Source organism: Miniopterus natalensis, chromosome 1 (genome assembly GCF_054644295.1).
Source record: "Miniopterus natalensis isolate mMinNat1 chromosome 1, mMinNat1.hap1, whole genome shotgun sequence".
Classification (NCBI taxonomy): Eukaryota; Metazoa; Chordata; class Mammalia; order Chiroptera; family Miniopteridae; genus Miniopterus; species Miniopterus natalensis.
The window spans coordinates 177,788,223-177,807,797 of NC_142081.1; the positions used below are offsets into that span (position 1 = coordinate 177,788,223).

The window sequence follows — 19,575 nt, forward strand, 5'->3', positions numbered from 1 at the left end:
CCCAACTTTTGCCAGCTAAAACAAGTCCTGCAGATGTTAACGGCTCATGTCAGTACTGTGAGTGGACAGACAGAAAACACACCATTGAATGTCTCTGGTGAGGACACCTGCCGGTCCTGAGTCTCCTGTCGGCGTTTGTGCGACCGGGCGTGGGAGCGGAGGGTGGCCTGGCTGTGTGCGCGGCTGGACACGCACAGAGGCTCCCGGGGAAAGGCCTGCGGCGTAACTGCCAGGCCTCTGCGGGACGGGCCTGGAAGAATGCGGGAGGGGCAGCCTGCAGGAGAGGCGGGAACGCTGTGGTCTCGGATTAGCTGCAGAAACTGGTGCCGGGAATGTCGCTCTCTGGCTACTCCATTGCCACACACTGCAGCCCAACAAATCCTGCAGATTCAGCAGGTGGCCGCCAGCAGCTGCTCTAGATGTGCATTGAAATTACTGGCTCTTTCTCAAGAGATTTTTGTAAAATTTCTTTGAGACATCTGACTCCTTCCTACCAAAATAAGACCTTTTCTTTTCTAACGATTGGTTGCATCCAAGTTTTCTGGTAAGATCCCCAAACAATGTAGTGTTTCTAGTTTCCAGAATCATTGATTAGTCAATGAGGTGATCTTTTCCCAGCACATTGTGCTGGGATGTGGCTTTCCTGTGAATTTAAATAATTTCTAAACCTCTGCAGAAGAACTGAGGGTTTCTTTCTGCATCTGTGGTTTTGGTTGAGTCAAAGGAGAGACTTTAATGTATCTGTAGTGATGTAGGTGGTGTTTTAGTGTGAGATATGTTTCTAATGTATCTTTTAAGTACAGATCTCACACTAACTTGAAATCAGCCTTCTGGTGGACTACTTCTCTTTCTCGGCGAATGCCAGAATATTTGTGTGAAGGCATAGGGCACCATATTGGAAGGTTCTGCTCTCATCTAGTCATTTCTCCTTTTTTAAAGAGGAATTCCTAACTTTTTCAAAAGGAAGAGAGTATCTAAAAACTTCTGCACATCTTTCAGTAGGAAAAATAAAAGTAAAAATGTATTTATAGCTATCCACTTAAAAATTTCTGCATTTCTGTCAGAAAGCAGTAGATGCATGCATTTTTAAAATAAACTTTGAATGCAGACATGTTGGCTTATTTGCAAATTATTTGGAGTTTGAAACTTTGTACATATTCATAGATTAAGGGAGGGTCTTAAATTTCAAGCTCATAGCAGAACGTTTGAATCAGCACCTCATGTTGTGTACGAAGAAGCTAGGAAACTTCACATTTACAAATGTTTACTCACAATATATTTATTAACATAAATTTCTCGTATTTTCAGTAATGATGATTGCAGGTGCATTTATAACTATAACCTTTGAGCTGATTCATATCCATTAGATGAATTTGGTATGCAAGTAGCTTTGCCTCTCTTCAGACCAACAAAGATTAGGCTGCATCTTCCTAGACGAGTGAGACCATAATTGAAAGTTTGGGTTTAATAATTCCCTATATTTCCATCATACCCTAGGAAATGGGAAAGAGCTTCTTTGTATGTAATATAATAGATCACAGTCACCTTCAGAGAGGACATTTCCATCACCCAAAGCATCACAAATACGTATCTACATAATCCACATCTCACAAAGGCCAAGTGTGAAAACACAGTAACAAGTGTTGAAGTCTGTCTTGTCAAAAAAGAAAAATACATTTTTTCTGCAAAGCAAGCAACAATTTCAGATTTGACTCCTTTGCCGATGCTTCTGTTGTTGTTGTTAATGTGTGTTACAACCCTAACACAATCTGGACTTGTTTTTCACCTGCTATCGCTACTTTGTTTTCTTTTTCATCTCCTGAAGCAAACGTTTGTTTTTTTATCTGCACTCAACAGTTCCTTTCCACTGTAAAAAGGAAAAAGACCAGTGTGGGTACAGAAACTGTTCCTAGGGGGGCCGGCCTGGGTACATATTGATAAATGGTGAATTTGTAGCAATTCATGCTTCCCTAATGAGGTTCAATGAAACGTGAAGTGTAGCAAAGTCCCTGCAACTCCGATTCAAACATTCCCTTGCGCGGCTTGTCACGCCTGAGTTCCTCAAACAGGTTTTTTGTTGGTGTTGTGTTTTGGTTTTGTGTTTGTGTTTATGTAACCTCATTGCCGGCCCAGACTTTTTACTCTTCCAGGTCAACATGATTTTAATTACATTTCAAATAATGTAGGAATTATTGATTTAGTAGTATCACTCTGAGTTACCATTTGTCTTAAACAGGTTGGATAACGTTTCTCTATATTGTCCCTTAATTTTGTATCCAACATTAAGATTTCTAGAAAATTGCAACTATATAAAAACATTATGCTCTGAAAGGTAAAGATTTATTTTTATCAAAGCATAAATTTCAGTTATAAAATATTTTAATATATAAATTCAGATTTTATATTCTGATGGCAGTAATTATCAAGAACTTTTTTTAAAGTTCATATACTTTGACCCACTAATTCAGCTTCTAAGAATTCATCCTAAAAAAAATAAAGGAAACAAAAACAAAGGGGCACAGGAAATTTTTGGAGGTGGTGTTATGTCTGTTGTCTTGATTATGGTGATGGCTTCACAGGTATACACATTTGTTCACACTCACCCAATTGTATACATTAGATGTCTGCAGTTTATTGTATATCAATTATATTTCAATGAAGCTTCCTTTTACAAAGAAAAAGAATTCATTCTAAAGAAATAGAAACGTGTGGGACTTCCGTGTAAGAATATTCAGTTCAGAATTATATATAATAGCAAAAACTGGAAGCAAGCTAAATATCCAGAAATAGTTATAGCCACCCTATAAAGGTTATACATCCATTAACATCATTTTAAAGGATATGTAACAACTTAAGAAAATGTATATTACATGATGTTTAGAGGGAGAGGAGCACTCCATCAGTAGGTTTTCTGTAAGGTAAATTTATGAATGTATATAAATGAACTATATGAATGCAGTTAACACAGAAGAAAATAAATGGTGGTGGTATTATTACAGGAAATTATTTCATGTAAATAAACATGTTCTTTTATAATAAAAGCAACAATATTTAAATAACTATCAGGAAATATATTTTTTAAAATATGTTTTTAATGATTTCAGAGAAAGAGAGGGAGAGGGAGAGAGAGAGGAACATCAATGATGAGAGTCATTGATCAGCTGGCTCCTGCACGCTTCCCTACTGGGGGTCATGCTCGAAACTCGGTCATGTGCCTTGACCCAGAATCAAACCGTGACCTGGTTCATAGGTCGATGCTCAACCACTGAGCCACGTCAGCCAGGCTATCAGGAGCTATTTTAAAAGGGAAATGAAGTTCTAAAAATTTAATGTCATAAAATATATTCCTTGAAGTGGCTTTTAGAAAACAAGATTATTTTTAATTTTTTTTTTAAATCTGTGATTGCCTATTGATACAGTTGTTTTTTATCCAAGTGGAACCAATTTTGACTTGAATAACAAATCCCTTGTGAAAGCATCCCTTCAAATTATAAACTAAAGCAAAGAGACACCATTTTCAAGAGAGTCGTGGAAATATTATGCTGTTATGCAGTGGTTGAGTATACAACAGATTCTGCACAATGCACTTATTTTGCGTGTCCTAATTTTGGGGGATTTGTTTTCTTTCTAGATCTGGTTTGCCTTTGTTAATGGCTTTTCTGGACAGATCCTCTTTGAGAGATGGTGTATAGGTCTTTATAATGTGGTAAGTTTGGGACACTCGGTTTTGCCCGTTTCCTTGCATACTTTGAGATAAAGGTTCACCCTGCCTTTGGCTGGTTGGTGTAATGATCGGTTTGTGCATTTCAGATGTTTACAGCAATGCCTCCCTTAACTCTCGGAATCTTTGAGAGATCATGCAGAAAAGAGAATATGTTGAAGTATCCTGAATTATACAAAACGTCTCAGAACGCCCTGGACTTCAACACCAAGGTAGGACGTGATGTCCCGGGGCCTTGCTTTGCTGCTGTAACTACTTGGGGCGCCTGGCCTTCCAGAGCCAGGGAAACAGCTCCAGGCTGTGGACCATGGTGAGTCAGGCTTGCCTAAGGCGCTGCTACCGACTGAGAAGGTGTTTGTTTTATTATAAAATTAAAATGTAACCACGATTCACCAGGACTTGCCAGGCAGCAGGAAACTGGGTCTGGCAGACAGACCCGAGTGTCCTTTCACCCCTTGACTTTCCGTCTCTGCAGGGAAGTGGTGGTCACCGGTCATCAAAGACTGACAAGGACTTTACATGTGTGGGGTGGTGAGGGGTAATGGAAATTTCTCTACTGATTTTTTGTTTTGTGAGCTTTGTCTCCATTAGAATATTAGATTGTTTGTATCGAGCATTAAAAAGTATAATCTCTAGAAAATAACTCAGTTATAATCCTCAGTATTTCCAAGCCATGACATTTAAAATGCAAGATGAAATATCCAACATTTTATCTACAATCATACTCGGGGTTTATATCCTGCGTGACATGGCATGACTGTTGTCGTCTCTGGTGATCCATGGTATTATTCATCCCAACAGCAAAAATGGCTCATTTTCTGCATAGTTTACTCCCCTGCAAATACATGTTCTAAAGTGTTTCCAGTGGTATTTTCTAATAATTCTAGTTTTTGTTTAGTGTGAGAGAGGAAAAAAAATTTTTTTTAATTTCCTAACAGTCAAGATAGATGGCATTTTGAAACTATAATGAAAGTAACAGAATGTTTCCCATTTAATACAGCACATGTTTATTAGCATGTTACTTGTAATTAGATGTTACCTGGGTTCAGTATTTTGAATTCAGGACAGTTAGTGTAGGGTATTTTAAATATTTATTAATTTTTAAAGCTCTCAAATAGCATTCCAAGAGAATAAAATGGAATAGGTGTTTCAGTGCCTCTAACCTTACCCCATAAACGTCAGTGTTGCGTTTAGTCCAGGATGGTGTTCACCTTCTGAAACTAGGTCTTCATAAATGCCCTGTGCACGCACATCCAGGTGTGCACGCACGTCCAGGTGTGCACATACATGCACCTTGATGACATTATTTTAGATAACTGAATTTGGTTAATTAAAAAAGAAAACTGAAGTGTTCTTAGACTTACACCATTGGTTCTGAAAAGTATTTTTAGTTGTCTCTTAAAACTGTTACTATTTGTGATATGAAATGTGTATGCTTTCATTTTTGAAGGTTTTATTTTTGGATTTTTAAAAACTTATTTATGATCCCCAGCTTGCGTTCATTTCCACCACCTTGCTGTAATTTTTTTCATTACCTGTGGTGGGTATTTTCAAATGGGAAGCCCCCGTGGTCTGGGAGCTCTTATTTCCCTGGAAAAGTGATCTGAGAGCTAGGAATGTGCAGACGTCCTGGGATGCTAACAGTGATTCTCAGCAGCCTAGACCATGCTATCACCTCAGCCACAGGTCCCCGAACGACCGTGGCTCAGGCACCCGGTGCTCTCTACACACTCGGCCGTGGAGCTCTCGCCCATAGACACAGACTCCCACAGGGCTACCCAGAGCCATTCCTGGAGAGCCGCGTCCTCGCGTGTCCTCTGCGCGATGCAGCTTGGACACGGCCTTGTGGCCAGGGAAAAGGTGTAGCAGGTAGTATAGTGTTAATGTGGACGCATCCTTCCTTGCAAACTTTACTGTTTTGGGTTGTTTACAAAGTATTTTGTTATCTGCAGAAACCATGCATTTTAAAAAGTCATCCGATCAAAAATAAAGTCATCAGATCAACCCAAACAGATTATACAGGGGTGGGCAAAAGTAGGTTTACAGTTGGGAGAACACAAAACACAGTTTATTCTTGTATTACTTTTTTATTTGTCGTCTTCCATATGAACAATTATACACCTACTTTTGCCCACCCCTGTACTTCTGTATCCATTTGAGTATTTATACATACCTTGCGTTACCCACCATTTTTTGTAGGATTTATGGATTTTTTTCTTACGATTTCAGTGAAAAGTCTTTGATTAAATCCCATATGAGTGTTTTAAAATTCAGAGACAAGTGGCTACAAAATGCATAGTTGCGTACACAGCAGTCGCTTGGGTCCCCAGTGGAGCAGCATTGTTGCCCTGAATGACGACGATTGTGTTTGTTATGGTAAAAAGGGTCTCAGAGGTTCTGAGGTCATGACAGGGGTTAAAGGATTAGCATGTGACAATAAGTAGCGGTCAGGAAAATGGAAAAGTAGAACTAATTTTTCTTGCACCCACCTGTGCTTTCTGTCAAATAAAAACTTGTGGTAATGACATAGTGAGGAGAAGAGACAAAGGTTAATGAGTAACACAAGTTCAAATGTGTAATGTATTGGAGCGTAAATTGGATCATACAATCCAGTGTGGCTGCGTGAACTAACAAAGGAGACTGAAAGCACAGTGGAAAATTTTGGGAGGCAGGCAACTTAATTTCTGTTGTTTGAACAGCTTAAAACTATTAATACATGACAATTTTATTTAGCATAAGTTTTGTTTGCAAGAATCACTTTTAAGTGACAAACTGCAATTGTTCCAAGGGTTGTAAGAATTCTAAACAGTTTTTCTATAACTTAATCTTTCATATCCATGTAACAAAGCACGTACTAGTGATACTTGCTCTGTTCTTAAAATGCAATTGATGTACAAAGTAATAACTATGCAGTGATACTATAACTGTATAAAGTTTCATGCTGACAGGCATTAAAAATTGTGAAAGCCTTTTATAAACTCAGTTATATTAACAATGCTTTACTCTAAGGAATTATACAATGTAAATGTAATACCTGCAGGTTTTAGTATATAATATATGTGTATGTGTATGTAAATACCTATATATGGGGAGGGAGAGAATGTGAATGCATTATATTTCTCCCATTGAGAAGTTCACACTTTAATTGCACGTGGGAAAGAGAAAGTAAGGATTGCACCAAATTACGGTCTTTTCAAAACTCTCTTCTTCTGGAATTAAGGATATAGTCCCCCTTAAAAGAATTTCAGGATCTGCATTATTTTTAATTTTCTTTTCTCAGGCAGAAATTTAAGCTTTTAATACTCGGTTTTAAAAGGTAGAAAAAAATTTTAGTGAAGCTGAAAAAACATTTTGAGAAACATAAAAATAAATAAATGACCCATGAAGGTCTAAGAGGCAGAAAGTGTCTGTCAGTTCTATTAATTCACAGTGGTGGCCCGACAGAGGCACATTTTGTGAATCTAGCTCACAGATAAAAAGAAGGGTCAGAGTTCACAGGGCTAGTTTATCGCAAATGGTTCTCATGGATTTTTGTTTTCCCTCAGGTTTTCTGGGTTCATTGTTTAAATGGCCTGTTCCACTCAGTTATTCTGTTTTGGTTTCCACTAAAAGCCCTTCAGTATGGTAAGTAGAAAGGATATGAATGCTAAGAAATGACTTCTTACTTTTTTAGAAAAATAATTCATTGTCAATATATGTTAAAAAGTATAGCAGTGTTTCATTATGTGGTGTTCCTTAACCTAAAATGCATGCATCCAAAAGTCGTGCGCACTTTAAAGGTTTTTATTATTCCTTGGGGAGAAAGTGATTTAATATATGCAAAGCCTTTCTTCTCTACTTCTCATGTTTTCCCAACTTGCAGAGAATTAAATTTTAGGGCTCTTTTTGTCCTCTGCTGATGTATTGTTTGAAGACAATAGTGCTGATATTTTATGTAGTCCATTTATTATACCTATGGGGCTTGTATCAAGCTCTTTATCCTGAGCCTGATCAGACATGCTGGTATTTTCAAGCGTCCTTGAGCCGATGTCTTGAATGAGAGTTTTAATCTGTTTTTATGTTCATCTTGGAGCGTAAGCTTTTTCTCCGCTTGTTTTGAGGAAGTGATGTTACTCTTGTCAGTTTTGAGAGATAGGATCATGGTGAATTTCCTATACGCATAAAAATGATGAAGTAGCCACTTTAGGGGAAAAAATCTCACTGCGATGCTGAAGCGGGTGCTGCCTTGCGATCCTGAGGAAGACGGCCGACCACTCAGTGCCTCTGCCCCCAAACTATAGTAATTAAAACTCCCCCGAGGGCTGTCAGCCCCTGGGAAGCAGAGCTGGTAGCTGCCAGCAGGAGAGAGCTGTCCGGCTTCCGGCCCCGCAGGCCAGGCCCATCCCCGGCAGCCAGAGCGGCCCCTGCAACACGTGCGTCGGACCAGGCGCCTCTCTCCTCAGAAAGTCACGGGCTCCTGTCCCATTGAGAACTGAACCCACAGCCCCAGCCTTCGTCTGAGTTGTGCCCACTTCCCCCTCCCCATGCCCCCTGCTGGCCGGGCACTGCCCCTTTCCTCACCCAGGCGTTCCTGCCGCTCAGAGAGGCCGTTCCCGCCGCCCCCGTCGCTCTCTCCCCTTACCCTCTCGTCTTGTCCATCAGGGTGTGATATCTCCACTTGTTTTGTATTGCCTCTCCTCTGTTGGAATCAAAGTTCCGGACGGCCGGGGAATTGTGCGATTAGTTCACTGGTGTATGCACAGTGTTGGAAGGGAGCCCGGCTCACCGTAGGCACTCGGTAAATTGTTGAGTTAACACGGGCGCGCGGCATGAATGGGGGGTTATGAGAAGGCGGCGGTTTCATGTCCTAGGCGGAGGTTTTTATCTCGCGTCTTTACGAATTGCTTTGCCAGTGGAGCAGTAAATACCTCTCATTTTTTTAGGCCACGGAAGTGAGTGTGGTAAGAGATCTAATTAAAGTATAGAATATTGAGCTCATAAGCTAGGAGAACCACAATGGGAAATTTTTTTTTTTAGACATATAATTCACATATCATAAAATTCACCTTTTTAAATTACATGATTCAGTGGTTTTTAGTATATTCACAAAATAATGCAAATGTCACCACTATCTAATGCCAGAGCATCTCCTCACTCCATGAAGGACGCCCCATACCCATTCGCAGCCTCTTCCCACTTCTCCCCACCTTCCGCCAAGCCCCTGGGAACCACTGGTTTTTGTCCCTGTGGATTCGCCTGCTCTGCACCTCTCACAGAAGTGGAACCTTGGCCTCTCCATGCCGCAGCATGACTCAGTATCCCATTCCTCTTTTTGGCTGAAAACGATGCCATTGTATGGCTGTACCTCGTTTGGCATCCACGGATCAGCTGATGGACATTTGGATTACTTCCACTTTCTGGGGCCGTGGGGTATTGGAATCCAGAGCGCAGTTTAGGATTCCTTGACCTTAGACAAGTTCTCCAGTTAAAGTTTATTTTTTCAAATAAACTTACTTATCCACTTACTTCAGCAGTTCTCAAAGTGTGGTCTGTAGACACCTGGGGATACCTAAGACCTTCTGGTGGTCCGTTAGGGCCGTGAGGTCAGAACTCCATAGTTTCACGTTTTTTATAATATTATCAAGACACTGCCTTCTCCACTGCTGTGCAAGGGCAGTGATGGGTAGGCTGCTGGTACTTGGCACAACGGAGGTGCTAGTAATATTCCTCATTGCCATGCTCCCACATTTAAAAAGCAGCCGGAAGAGCCCGTTTCACTTTAAGAATACCCTTGAAGAGACTGTTAAACTGATACCTTTATTAAGTCTCTACACCTGGTACAGATCCACTAATACTCTGTGTGACGAAATGGGTAGCAGGAAAGCAGTCTGCAGCGTCACGCGTGGGTAGCAGATCCCGCCCGAGTGCCGGGCGGACCACGCGTGTTAGCGTAACAGACTGCCACAGCTCCACTCTGCACCTCGCCTTCAGAAACTCTCCCTCTCTAAGAAACTACTTGTTGAGTTATTGGAAAAGATTGTTACAAGACTCCTCCCCTTTGTAACTCCATCCCACTGTAAAGTCAGGTTTCCCTCATATATTTCACCAAAGACAAAGGGGAGGTAGGGTGGGAGAGGGAATCTGGCTGCGTTCTGTTAAACCAGATATTAAAGAGATTTTTTTAAATGTAAAACAGTGCCTATTTTCTCTCTCTTTTTTGTTTTTGTTTTGGAAAATAGTTATTTGTTATAAAATTGGTTGTATTACCATTTATTGGGTTTGTTATTATTTTTAAATAAATCAGTACCTCTTTTTAAATTTGCTGTCTTAATTTCTAATTTGGTAAATATAACTAGAAATCACATAAATAAAGCTTTTGGGGATCCTCAATAAGTTTTAAGACTGTTAAGGGTCCAGAGACCAGAAAGTACAAGAACAAATGATTCATTGGAATCATCCAAGTGCTAAACCTGGCAAACCTAACTGGCTTGTGTTTTTTATACTCGATGGGATCTTGAAATGAAGTTCTGTCTTCTTTCTGACAAACCAACGGTGATTAGATGGCTTAGTTGGAACAGCTGTGTTGTTGTTTTTTTAAATGTATCTTTATTGATTTCAGAGAGAGGAAAGGAGAGGGAGAGAGATAGAAATATCAATGATGAGAGAGTCACTGATCGAGCCCACAGCCCAGGCATGTGCCCTGACCGGGAATCGAACCCCGATCGCCTGGATGCTAGGTCGATGCTCCACTGCTGAGCCACGCCCGGCCGGGCAACTGTGATTATTTTTGATAACTTGCTTACATTGGCCATGGGAACTAATCAGTATGGCACATAGCAGAAGCACATACTTAAAGATGTAATTGAGATATTTTCAGTGATTTTATACATTTCTGAATTTGTTAATTTTGTTGTATGGAAATTTGCAGATTAATTGCAAACATTTAGAAGTTTGCAAGCCTGCTACCCACAAGACATAGCCCATCAGGTGCGAGGCCCATACCACGGCAGGCCCCGAGGCAGGGGTCTCCTAGGCGGCTGTGAGGCTTTAGAGCGGGAAGAGTCGCTTTCTGGAACATCTGCTGTGTGCCAGGCACCCTGCTTGGTACTTTATGTGTGTCACCTCATTTTAACTGAAAAGCCCCTACAGGGTAGGAGTTTCACCCCATCTTTTAAGTGAAGAAACAGTTCCATAGAGATTGAATATAAATTACCCAAGAAGACACAAGTAGTAGCAGAAACCTTGTCTATGTCTCCGAAGCTCAGCCGACTCCCTTTTCTCTTCAATACCAGCACCACTCTCTCGGACTCTTCCCATGCTTTATTCTAACATTTGTTCTTACATATCCAGCTTTGAATATTATTGTTGAATGTAGATATAAATAAAATATTGTGTTACACATACCATGGGTTTTAAATTTTCCATGACACCAATGAATTTTTCAATTATTTCTTAAATTTTCACTTGATTTTTTAAAGTCAATAATAGTGCTTTTAATATGTTAGCTACCACTCCCTTCATCTGAAGCCATGTTCATTAGTTATTACTGGAATAACAAAATACCTTAAGCTATACCCCTAAATTCAGCCAAATTTGCAAAGAACCATATGCCTGAATCCCTTGGTGCCCCTCATCCACCTGAGTTCCTCTTATGAATCTCTTTGGTCCATTGCCAACAACTTCACTGAGAGACAGTGAGAAGGCTCCCTGACCCCTCATCTGTATTGTTATCAAATTTCTCTATTAAGGTTCAGAGGTCCTCCTGTCTCAGTGCTCACAGCATTGAGCTTTGCTTGAGCAATTAGTTTTCTGTGGGGTTTTTTTTAATTTCATGGACCCTGAGAATTGGTTAACAAGTCAGGTTTCCTTCTTTGTTTTCAACCTGTGACTCATATTTATAGCAACTTTGTGAGACTCCCTGCAGTACATTTTTTAGCCTTATTTCTAGCTCCGTTGTGTGGCACGTAGTTCCAGTTCTTTTGCTCACCACTCCTGAGTTGACTTACCTCTGAAAGGATTCTGAAGGGACCTCATTTATTTTATTTTCTAACAATCCTCTCTTCTTTTCATGCAGGTACTGTGTTTGGAAACGGGAAAACCTCCGATTATCTGCTGTTGGGAAACTTTGTTTACACAGTGAGTGCCCGACATTTGCCTGGTTTGCACGTAAAAGGGTATCCTTTCATAGGTGCTCATTTCATTTTCTAATTTAAATGTGTGCATTTCTGGATTTAAGGGTTGGTTGCACTTCCCTTTAAGAATGAAATGAGATGTTTGGATTAGTAAGATAGTGTTATGTATTAGGTTATTAAAATATCATTAGGTTCACTGACTTCATAGGACTTCGGTTGCTCTTATGTTTGTGTTCCCTCTTCACTCTGATTGCCCCCTATTTCCCCTTGTTCTCTTCCTGTTCCCTTTTTCCTGTTTTATTTTACTGTCCTTGTTAATACTTTTTTTGCTTTTACTATTCTTGGGTGTTTAACCAGTGATTATTCTAGAGTCTTATGATAACCATGATGGGAGAGAAATCTCCACTCCTTGGGGACATTTCAGCAACATGACTTCCCTCACTGCAAACTACTGAACGTGTCCAGAGTTCTCTTGACTACTGACAATGTTTAAAATTTTATTAATTACAAATTAATAATAATAGATGAAGTACAGTGCTAAGCACTGTTCTTGGTGTTTTATGCTCAGACGTGATAAGGTAGATGAGTTTTATCAGCCCCAGTTCACAGATGAAGGAGCTGACACACAGAGATGTCAAGAAATTTGCCTCGTTCCTTAACCAAAACAGTAAATAATAAACGATGGAGTCTTGAGCACACATGGTCCGACTCCAGGGCAAGTCCACTTAACCATTATGTGATCCTATGGAAAATCCAGGGCAGTTCATTAAACCTGGCTCCCTTACTTCAGAATTAGTAGCATAGTCACCGACGACGATGGATGGTGTTCGCATCATATAACAAGCTCTTCTGTCCTGCTCTGCAGAGTTTACAGTAAGAAGGGTTACGAAGTGCTTAGATTTCTAAATACCCAGTTATATTAATTTTAGAATTTATCTTTAAAATTCAGAAAGTAGGGAACCTATATATTAAAGATGATATAAAATAATAAAATAAAATAAATAAAATAAAATAAATAAAATAAAATAAAATAAAATAAAATAAAATAAAATAAAATAAAGCAAGCTTTAAAACCCAAGTACTGCAGGCGTAGCCTCCATAACTACTCATGAATTGTGCAAGAAGCAGGCAGACGCACGCTCGGGCCTCCTGGATGGACTGTAAGGCCGTGGGGGAGGCAGGAGAGCGAAGCTACTGGCAGACAGTCCTGGCTGGTCACGGTGGTAATGCTCAGCCACCCAGCTAATTTACTTGATTCTTTGCTTGTTAGACGTACAAGGCCAACTGTGAATAATCTAGTTTGATCGTCTAATTCAGAGATACCCGTTCTTTCTAAATCTCACTTTTAGTCATTCTATGAACAGTCATATTTATTTTAAAAGTAACATTTCCCTTCTTTTTTAGTTTGTGGTGATAACTGTGTGTTTGAAAGCTGGATTAGAGACATCGTATTGGACATGGGTAAGAGTATCTCTAATCTCAACCTAGAAATGTCACATTTACTTATGTGTTATTGTCATTTTTTTTATAGTTTGTCATTCTAACTTTATGTATCCTTTAACCCTAGTTCCTGCTACAGGTTGTTAATTTTGAGGGGTCAGGGATGGAAGAGGGAGAACTAGGGACTCTTGTTTGGAAACACTGAGTAAAACAAGTTTATTTACAAGACTTCTCAGAGCCTTCAATATATTATTGTATATTGTAAATATCCCAGAAACCGGGGAAGCTTTTAACCTTAATAACAAGGAATCTTTTCTTAGTGGAGTGTGTTACAAGACTAGCGTTCTGCAGAAAAGCCACTGGAAAATGATTCTGAAGACTAATATTAGTGGAAGATTTGCCCTCAGACATTTATAAATATCCATTATGGATAAAACACGTTCCATTTTAGATGCCTTAGTTTTGAAGTATATTCGCATCCAGGTAGACAGACCTAGTAAACAAAAAAAGAAAAAGAAAATGCAAGTTTGATGCTCAGGGGAAAGAGCGACACAAGAAATTCGGATTTGACTGTCATGGGCATACAAATAGTATTCGCATAAGTGTCTAACACCTTTCAGCGAGAGCATGCAGAGAAAAAAATCAAGGAGGCTTAAATATGGCAGGAGATTTTTAAAAAAACAAGAGTGCCTTGGCCGGTGTGGCTCACTTGGTTGAGTGTTGTCCCGTGCACCAAAAGGTTGCCGGTTCGATTCCCAGTCAGGGCACACGGCTGAGTTGCGGGCTCGATCCTGGTAGGGGGCGTGCAGGAGGCAGCCCATCCATGTTTCGCTCTCACATCGATATTTCTCTCTCTCTCCCTCTCCCTCTCTCTCTAAAAATAAAAAGTAAACTAAAAAAAAAAATAAGAGAGGTGAGACTCACTAAAGGAGGTAGAGCAAGAACAGTTCCAAATGCCAGTGCCACAAACATCATAACTGTTGTGGAAAGAGATTAGCGCTTAATGAAAGATCCAGTTAAAACCCACAGACAGTTATTTAGAAATGTCCATAGATAATATTTTATGGCTGTCATAAAACATTAATAAGGGAATTTGTGAGAGCTTTATTAGTGTCTGTGTTCCCCATCTACCCAAAAGTCTTCTGACTCCGGTCCCCGTCCTTTGCAGTTCAGCCACATCGCGATCTGGGGCAGCATTGCGCTCTGGGTGGTGTTCTTCGGGATCTACTCATCTCTGTGGCCTGCTGTTCCGATGGCCCCGGACATGTCAGGAGAGGTAATGTGTCCTCGTAACTCATGGTCCAACAAACCCTAAAAGTTGGTATTCTCTTCATTAATGAACCTGAGTTGTTTGGCTTGGATTTATATTCAAATAGAGCATTTCACCATTTAAAAGCTATTTTTAAATTCCACAGTTGTAATAAATCTTGAGAGACTATTTTAAACTCAGACGTTTAACTTAAATCTGACTTATCCTTTCATAAACATAGCGGGGACGGTAAAATATGGTTGTCAGGAGCGTGAATCATGTTAAGAATATCCATATAGAAAATACCACTTTAAAATTAGAACATAAATCCACAAATACATTTTGGATGAGAGATTTGGGGAAATGGTGGGCTGATATCTTGGAGACAGTCTATCATTTCTTCTGTTATCTCTTATTCTAGAGAAAAGCCCACTGTCACTAGATTAAATGCACTTTTAGGGTTGTCTTAACGACATCAGATTGGTTTTCGTTTCGAAAGAGTTAGGACATCTGACATTTCAGCCTTATCATAGTCCATTTCCAATTCTGTCTTTCAGTTTCTTGTTACCCTAGTAGGAATTGAGTTATTAGGTGTTCATGGGGGAATGTCACAAGATCTCCTTTCCTTCAGAGGAGATTCCAGCAGTAGGAGGGTTTATGATTTCAATTGCAGGAAATTTGACATAAAATGTATAAAAGAAAATGTGGAAAACATTTCAGGATTTCCTGTGACCTCACAGTAACTTGCAAATGAAAGTAACGTGAGCTCCGTTCCAGTACATTGTTTTCCCATGGTCACAGGAAACCTGTCCAGCGGTTTCCATGTACTCGCTGCCCCTAAGTACTGCCTGAGCACCTTTCACTTTTGACAGTCTGGTTTATAGATCATTTTCATGAAATTTTATCTGACAGCATCCTGTTTTTTTATAAATTAGCAGAATGCAGACACATTAAAAAAAATTTTAGTGGTTAAATTTATTAGAGAGGCATTATATACTATTACAGCAAAACCAGACATATCAAAGAGCACGTACTCCCAACAAAAGTGAAGGCTTCTTTTGAGACATGTATTATGAACTCTAGAAAATTTGCAGCATGTATTTTGAGAACAGAGAAAAGGCTGTGAGTGCACCTCCCTCTTACCTTGGTTTCTGAGTCCATTTCTCGTGAAGAAATAAATTCAAAGACTGTAAATATCTGATGATGCCACTTGAAAAATCCAATTCTAGTTTTTGTTTTTATTCAGTGTACTCAGTCTCACTGGACCTGCTTTTTCCCCAAGATCATTTCCAACTTAATACAGTATCTTTTTTATTAAACAGTATCATTTTATCTCATTTCTTAATGTTTTATCTTCAAAATGAGTTAGCACAAAAGATTTTGAGATTTAGATAGTTTAAGCAACTGTAGCCAACAACTTCAATGACAAGAATAGGGTTTTTGACCACCTACTTTTATGACAAGTGTGAACTTTGATTGGCGTTTTGCCAACCAAACATAATGTTACCCTTGCCTGTAGAATTTCCAGTATTAACCAAGCACAAAACCTAATACCATCTCTCGAGGCTTGCGGTGATGCTGTGTTTAATTCAGAGTGAAGTCAGTCCTCAATCATGTTTCTGTTCACTTCACAGACAGTGGGCAGTGCTAACGGGGGCTCTTTTTCTTGTTGTTTTATTACTACTGATACTTTGAATATGTTTAAATAACTTGCGCTCCATTGAAACTATGAAAACGTATTAATTCCTCATTAGGCTTGACTAGCTTGTCGAAAATGTAAGTCTGTTTAACTTATTCAAAGAAAAGAATACTTGAAATTTATATAGTACTTTAGTGCTTAAAAGCATTTTGAGCCGGCCGGCGTGCTCAGTGGTTGAGCATTGACCTGTGATCCAAGAGATCGCCGTTCGATTCCCAGTTGGCACGTGCCCGGGTTGTGGGCTCGATCCCTAGTAAGGGGTGTACAGGAGGCGGCCGATCGGTGACTCTCTCTCATCATTGATGTTTCTATTTCTCTCTCTCTCATGCTCCCTTCCTCTCTCTGAAATCAATAAAGAAACATTTTTTTATAAAAAGCATTTTGATATATATGTGTATATATGTGAATGAGCCTCACAGCAACTCCAGAAAAAGAGGATGACAGGGATGCCACTGAGATTCTCAAGGATAGATAGTCTACATTTACTGCTTCCTGGGCACAGGGTAGAGATCCCAAAAAACGTTTTAGCTTTTGGTCAACTAAAAAATGTTCTTTTTTTGAACATTTTTATTTGTATGTACAGAATCATTAGTTCTTTTACAAACTGGTTAATTCCATAAAGAAGTAACTACCCGTAGGTTTACATTTTTCTAATCTTAAAACTATATTTAAACCAAAAGTATAGTCACATACATATATATGCATATATTTGAAAAATTTATGTGCCAATATTTATGTTTGTGTATGTGTGTGTATATACATATATGTGTGTGTGTGTGTATATATTTGACCAACTATCTTGAATAAAATTTACTAATTCATCTGTTAAATTTCATAGCAAAATACTGTTATATATTACATATTATATATATTACTATTGTAATATTGCATATGTAATGTATTGCATATACAATAGTATAGTTATATATACTATATGGAATATAGTATATACAGGGGTGGGGAAAAAGTAGGCTTACAGTTGCATTGTGGCATTCTTTTGAATTAATAAAGCTATTGTAATAATCATAACCTGCATGTCTTTTTCTATGAACAGTAGGCCTACTTTTGCCCACCCCTGTATTGTTGTCAATCTTACCAGGATAAGTATAAATATTAGCATTCCTTGACTTGGCACGTTCCCCATAGAGCCTTGTGGCTTTTTTTCATGGTCAGATCAAGAGCCATTGGAGGAGTCTGAGAGAGAGGTGTCACGGTCTGACTTGTTTTCATAGCAGGACTATGCTGTGTTATTGCACTTAGGAGGTTATTGCAATAACCTTGGTGACAAATAATGGTGGCTTGGGACAGGAGGGTGGCAGTGGTGGAAGTGGTCATATTCTGAACGTATTTTGAAGGTAGTAAAGCCAATAGGACTTGTTGCCAGACTGGCTGTGAGGAGTGAGAGAAGTCAAGGCAACTCCATCGTGTTAGCCAGGAACATCAGTAGGATTTGCTTGTTCTCAACTCAGTGGATCCTCCCAGCAAACTTGTTATTATAACCATTTTACAGATGAGAGAACCTAAACAGAGGCGTTAAATACCTCAATGACATCCCACTAATACAAAGTGACAGGTGAGATTTTGACATAGCTCTCTGGTGCCAGGGCCTGCTCCTCAAACACTGTGCCATGCCGCTCTCTGGTCATGGTCACTCGGAGTCATGTAACCTGCAGATTAGAAGTCTGACGGCCTGCCACTCCCTGCAGGTATTTCAAGGACTTGTGTAGAAGGGGAAATCTCTCTTTTCTGTCTTCCTGATGGCACTACCTCCTCCACATTGCTTCTCTCTCTAGACATTTCGGTGGTCTTGCTCTTGTTTAGTCCACCCTCCACATCCGGGCCGCAGTGACCATTCCAGAATCGTACACTCCTCCCCAGTGTCCACTGCCCTTTCATTCGTCCCTCACTCACTCCAACCTGACAGTGTTGGGCTCCTAGTGCCCCATAAATAAGTATTAAGTAAATGATCACTAAATAAATTTTTTTTGCTTGCTTGTTTTGAACAAATGAGAAACAGCAGGGTGGAGGTGACAGAGAGCCACATTTCAGCTCTAATTGAACATCTTTCTAACATACAGCAATCCACATGTAGCAGTTTCCAGCAGCAGAGCAGGATGCTGGCCTCATTTAACCAACCCTTTCTGTGCTGGTTGGCTACCAGTGATTCTTAGAAAGAGCCTTATACATCTACACCGGCAATTTTCAACCTCTTTCATCTCATGGCATACAGAAACTAATTACTAAAATTCTGCGGCACACAAAAATACGTATTTTTGCCGACCTGACCAAAAAAAAAAAATAGAAGTAGTGCTGATTGATTATGATGAAAATCACGCACATCACCCAAGGACACAGCGTGCAATGATAAAGTGTGTCAGGTGCCTGTACGTGTATATAAGGATGTCTGGTACCAAGAATTAGCCAGTCAGACGCAACCTTGTTATGCAACTTGACCAATAAGATGCAACCCTATTATATAGCCTATGTATTTATGGTTCAAGACCGGGCATTCACTGAATGGCTATTGTTGTGTTGGCTGTTGTCATTTTTTTGACAATCTAAGGGAAAAGAGGTCAGTGCCCCCGACTGAATAGTCAGGCATTGCATGTTTTAAAGATTCTTGCAGCACACCAGTTGAAAATCGCTGGCCTGCACCCCAAGGTTGCCTGCCAACTCCTGAGATTCAGATTCTCTGTGTGCTTCTCTTCGCTGTGTTCTCCCCAGAGGCACTTCTTAAATAATGAAAGGGCACCGACTATCACACTCTAGTTAACAAGATCTCACGGTGCGAATTATACACAAATTAGGCATCTTACAGGTACAGGTCTCATGCTTCTATATTCAGCTGGATGCACATTCACGCGTAGACCTGGGTTTTGTAGTCGTTTCCAGTTTACATTCTTGGTTCATCTTTGCAGCCCCATCTGCAGACAGATGCTTTCTCTCCGTGTATTGAAAGAAAATCCTAGCCGGCCGGGAGGGGGGAAGAGAATCGGCATTCATTGTGCACCCACCGTGTTCCCCAGGCCCTGCGTCTGATCCTTGTTTTATTTCAGTCTAGGTTACAAAACCAGAGAATTCCTCCCAGGTTTTTTGTGTGTTTTTTCCTAAATCCCGTTGGTTTTCTCTAACATCCTGAGGAACTATAAATACTTTGGGGTGGGGGAACATTGCTATTCCTTACTCCCAGGTGGGAACTCTTTCTTTCTTCTTGCAGCCATCTTCCTTGATCTTCCTTGCATTGATTTCCCGGATTTATCTGCTACGTCCCAGGATACCCAGGGCCCTGATCACTGCTCTAAGTTAGCCAGGTATCAAAGTGTTCCCATCTTTTTTTAAAAGTGCCCCAATTTTT

At 39.9% G+C, this 19,575-nt stretch overlaps 1 protein-coding gene across 4 annotated transcripts in view; it reads left to right on the top strand.

Annotated features, from left to right (window-relative positions):
• Window positions 1–19,575, top strand: part of ATP8A1 (ATPase phospholipid transporting 8A1) — a 195,275-nt gene that overhangs the window by 151,495 nt on the left and 24,205 nt on the right. For all 4 annotated transcript variants that reach the window (XM_087827644.1, XM_087827641.1, XM_016206815.2 and 1 more), the window contains 6 exons: window positions 3,632–3,706; window positions 3,811–3,933; window positions 7,267–7,345; window positions 11,775–11,836; window positions 13,237–13,293; window positions 14,441–14,548. In XM_087827644.1, coding sequence (XP_087683770.1) covers window positions 3,632–3,706; window positions 3,811–3,933; window positions 7,267–7,345; window positions 11,775–11,836; window positions 13,237–13,293; window positions 14,441–14,548 — 504 coding nt within the window. The remainder of the gene's footprint in view (window positions 1–3,631; window positions 3,707–3,810; window positions 3,934–7,266; window positions 7,346–11,774; window positions 11,837–13,236; window positions 13,294–14,440; window positions 14,549–19,575) is intronic.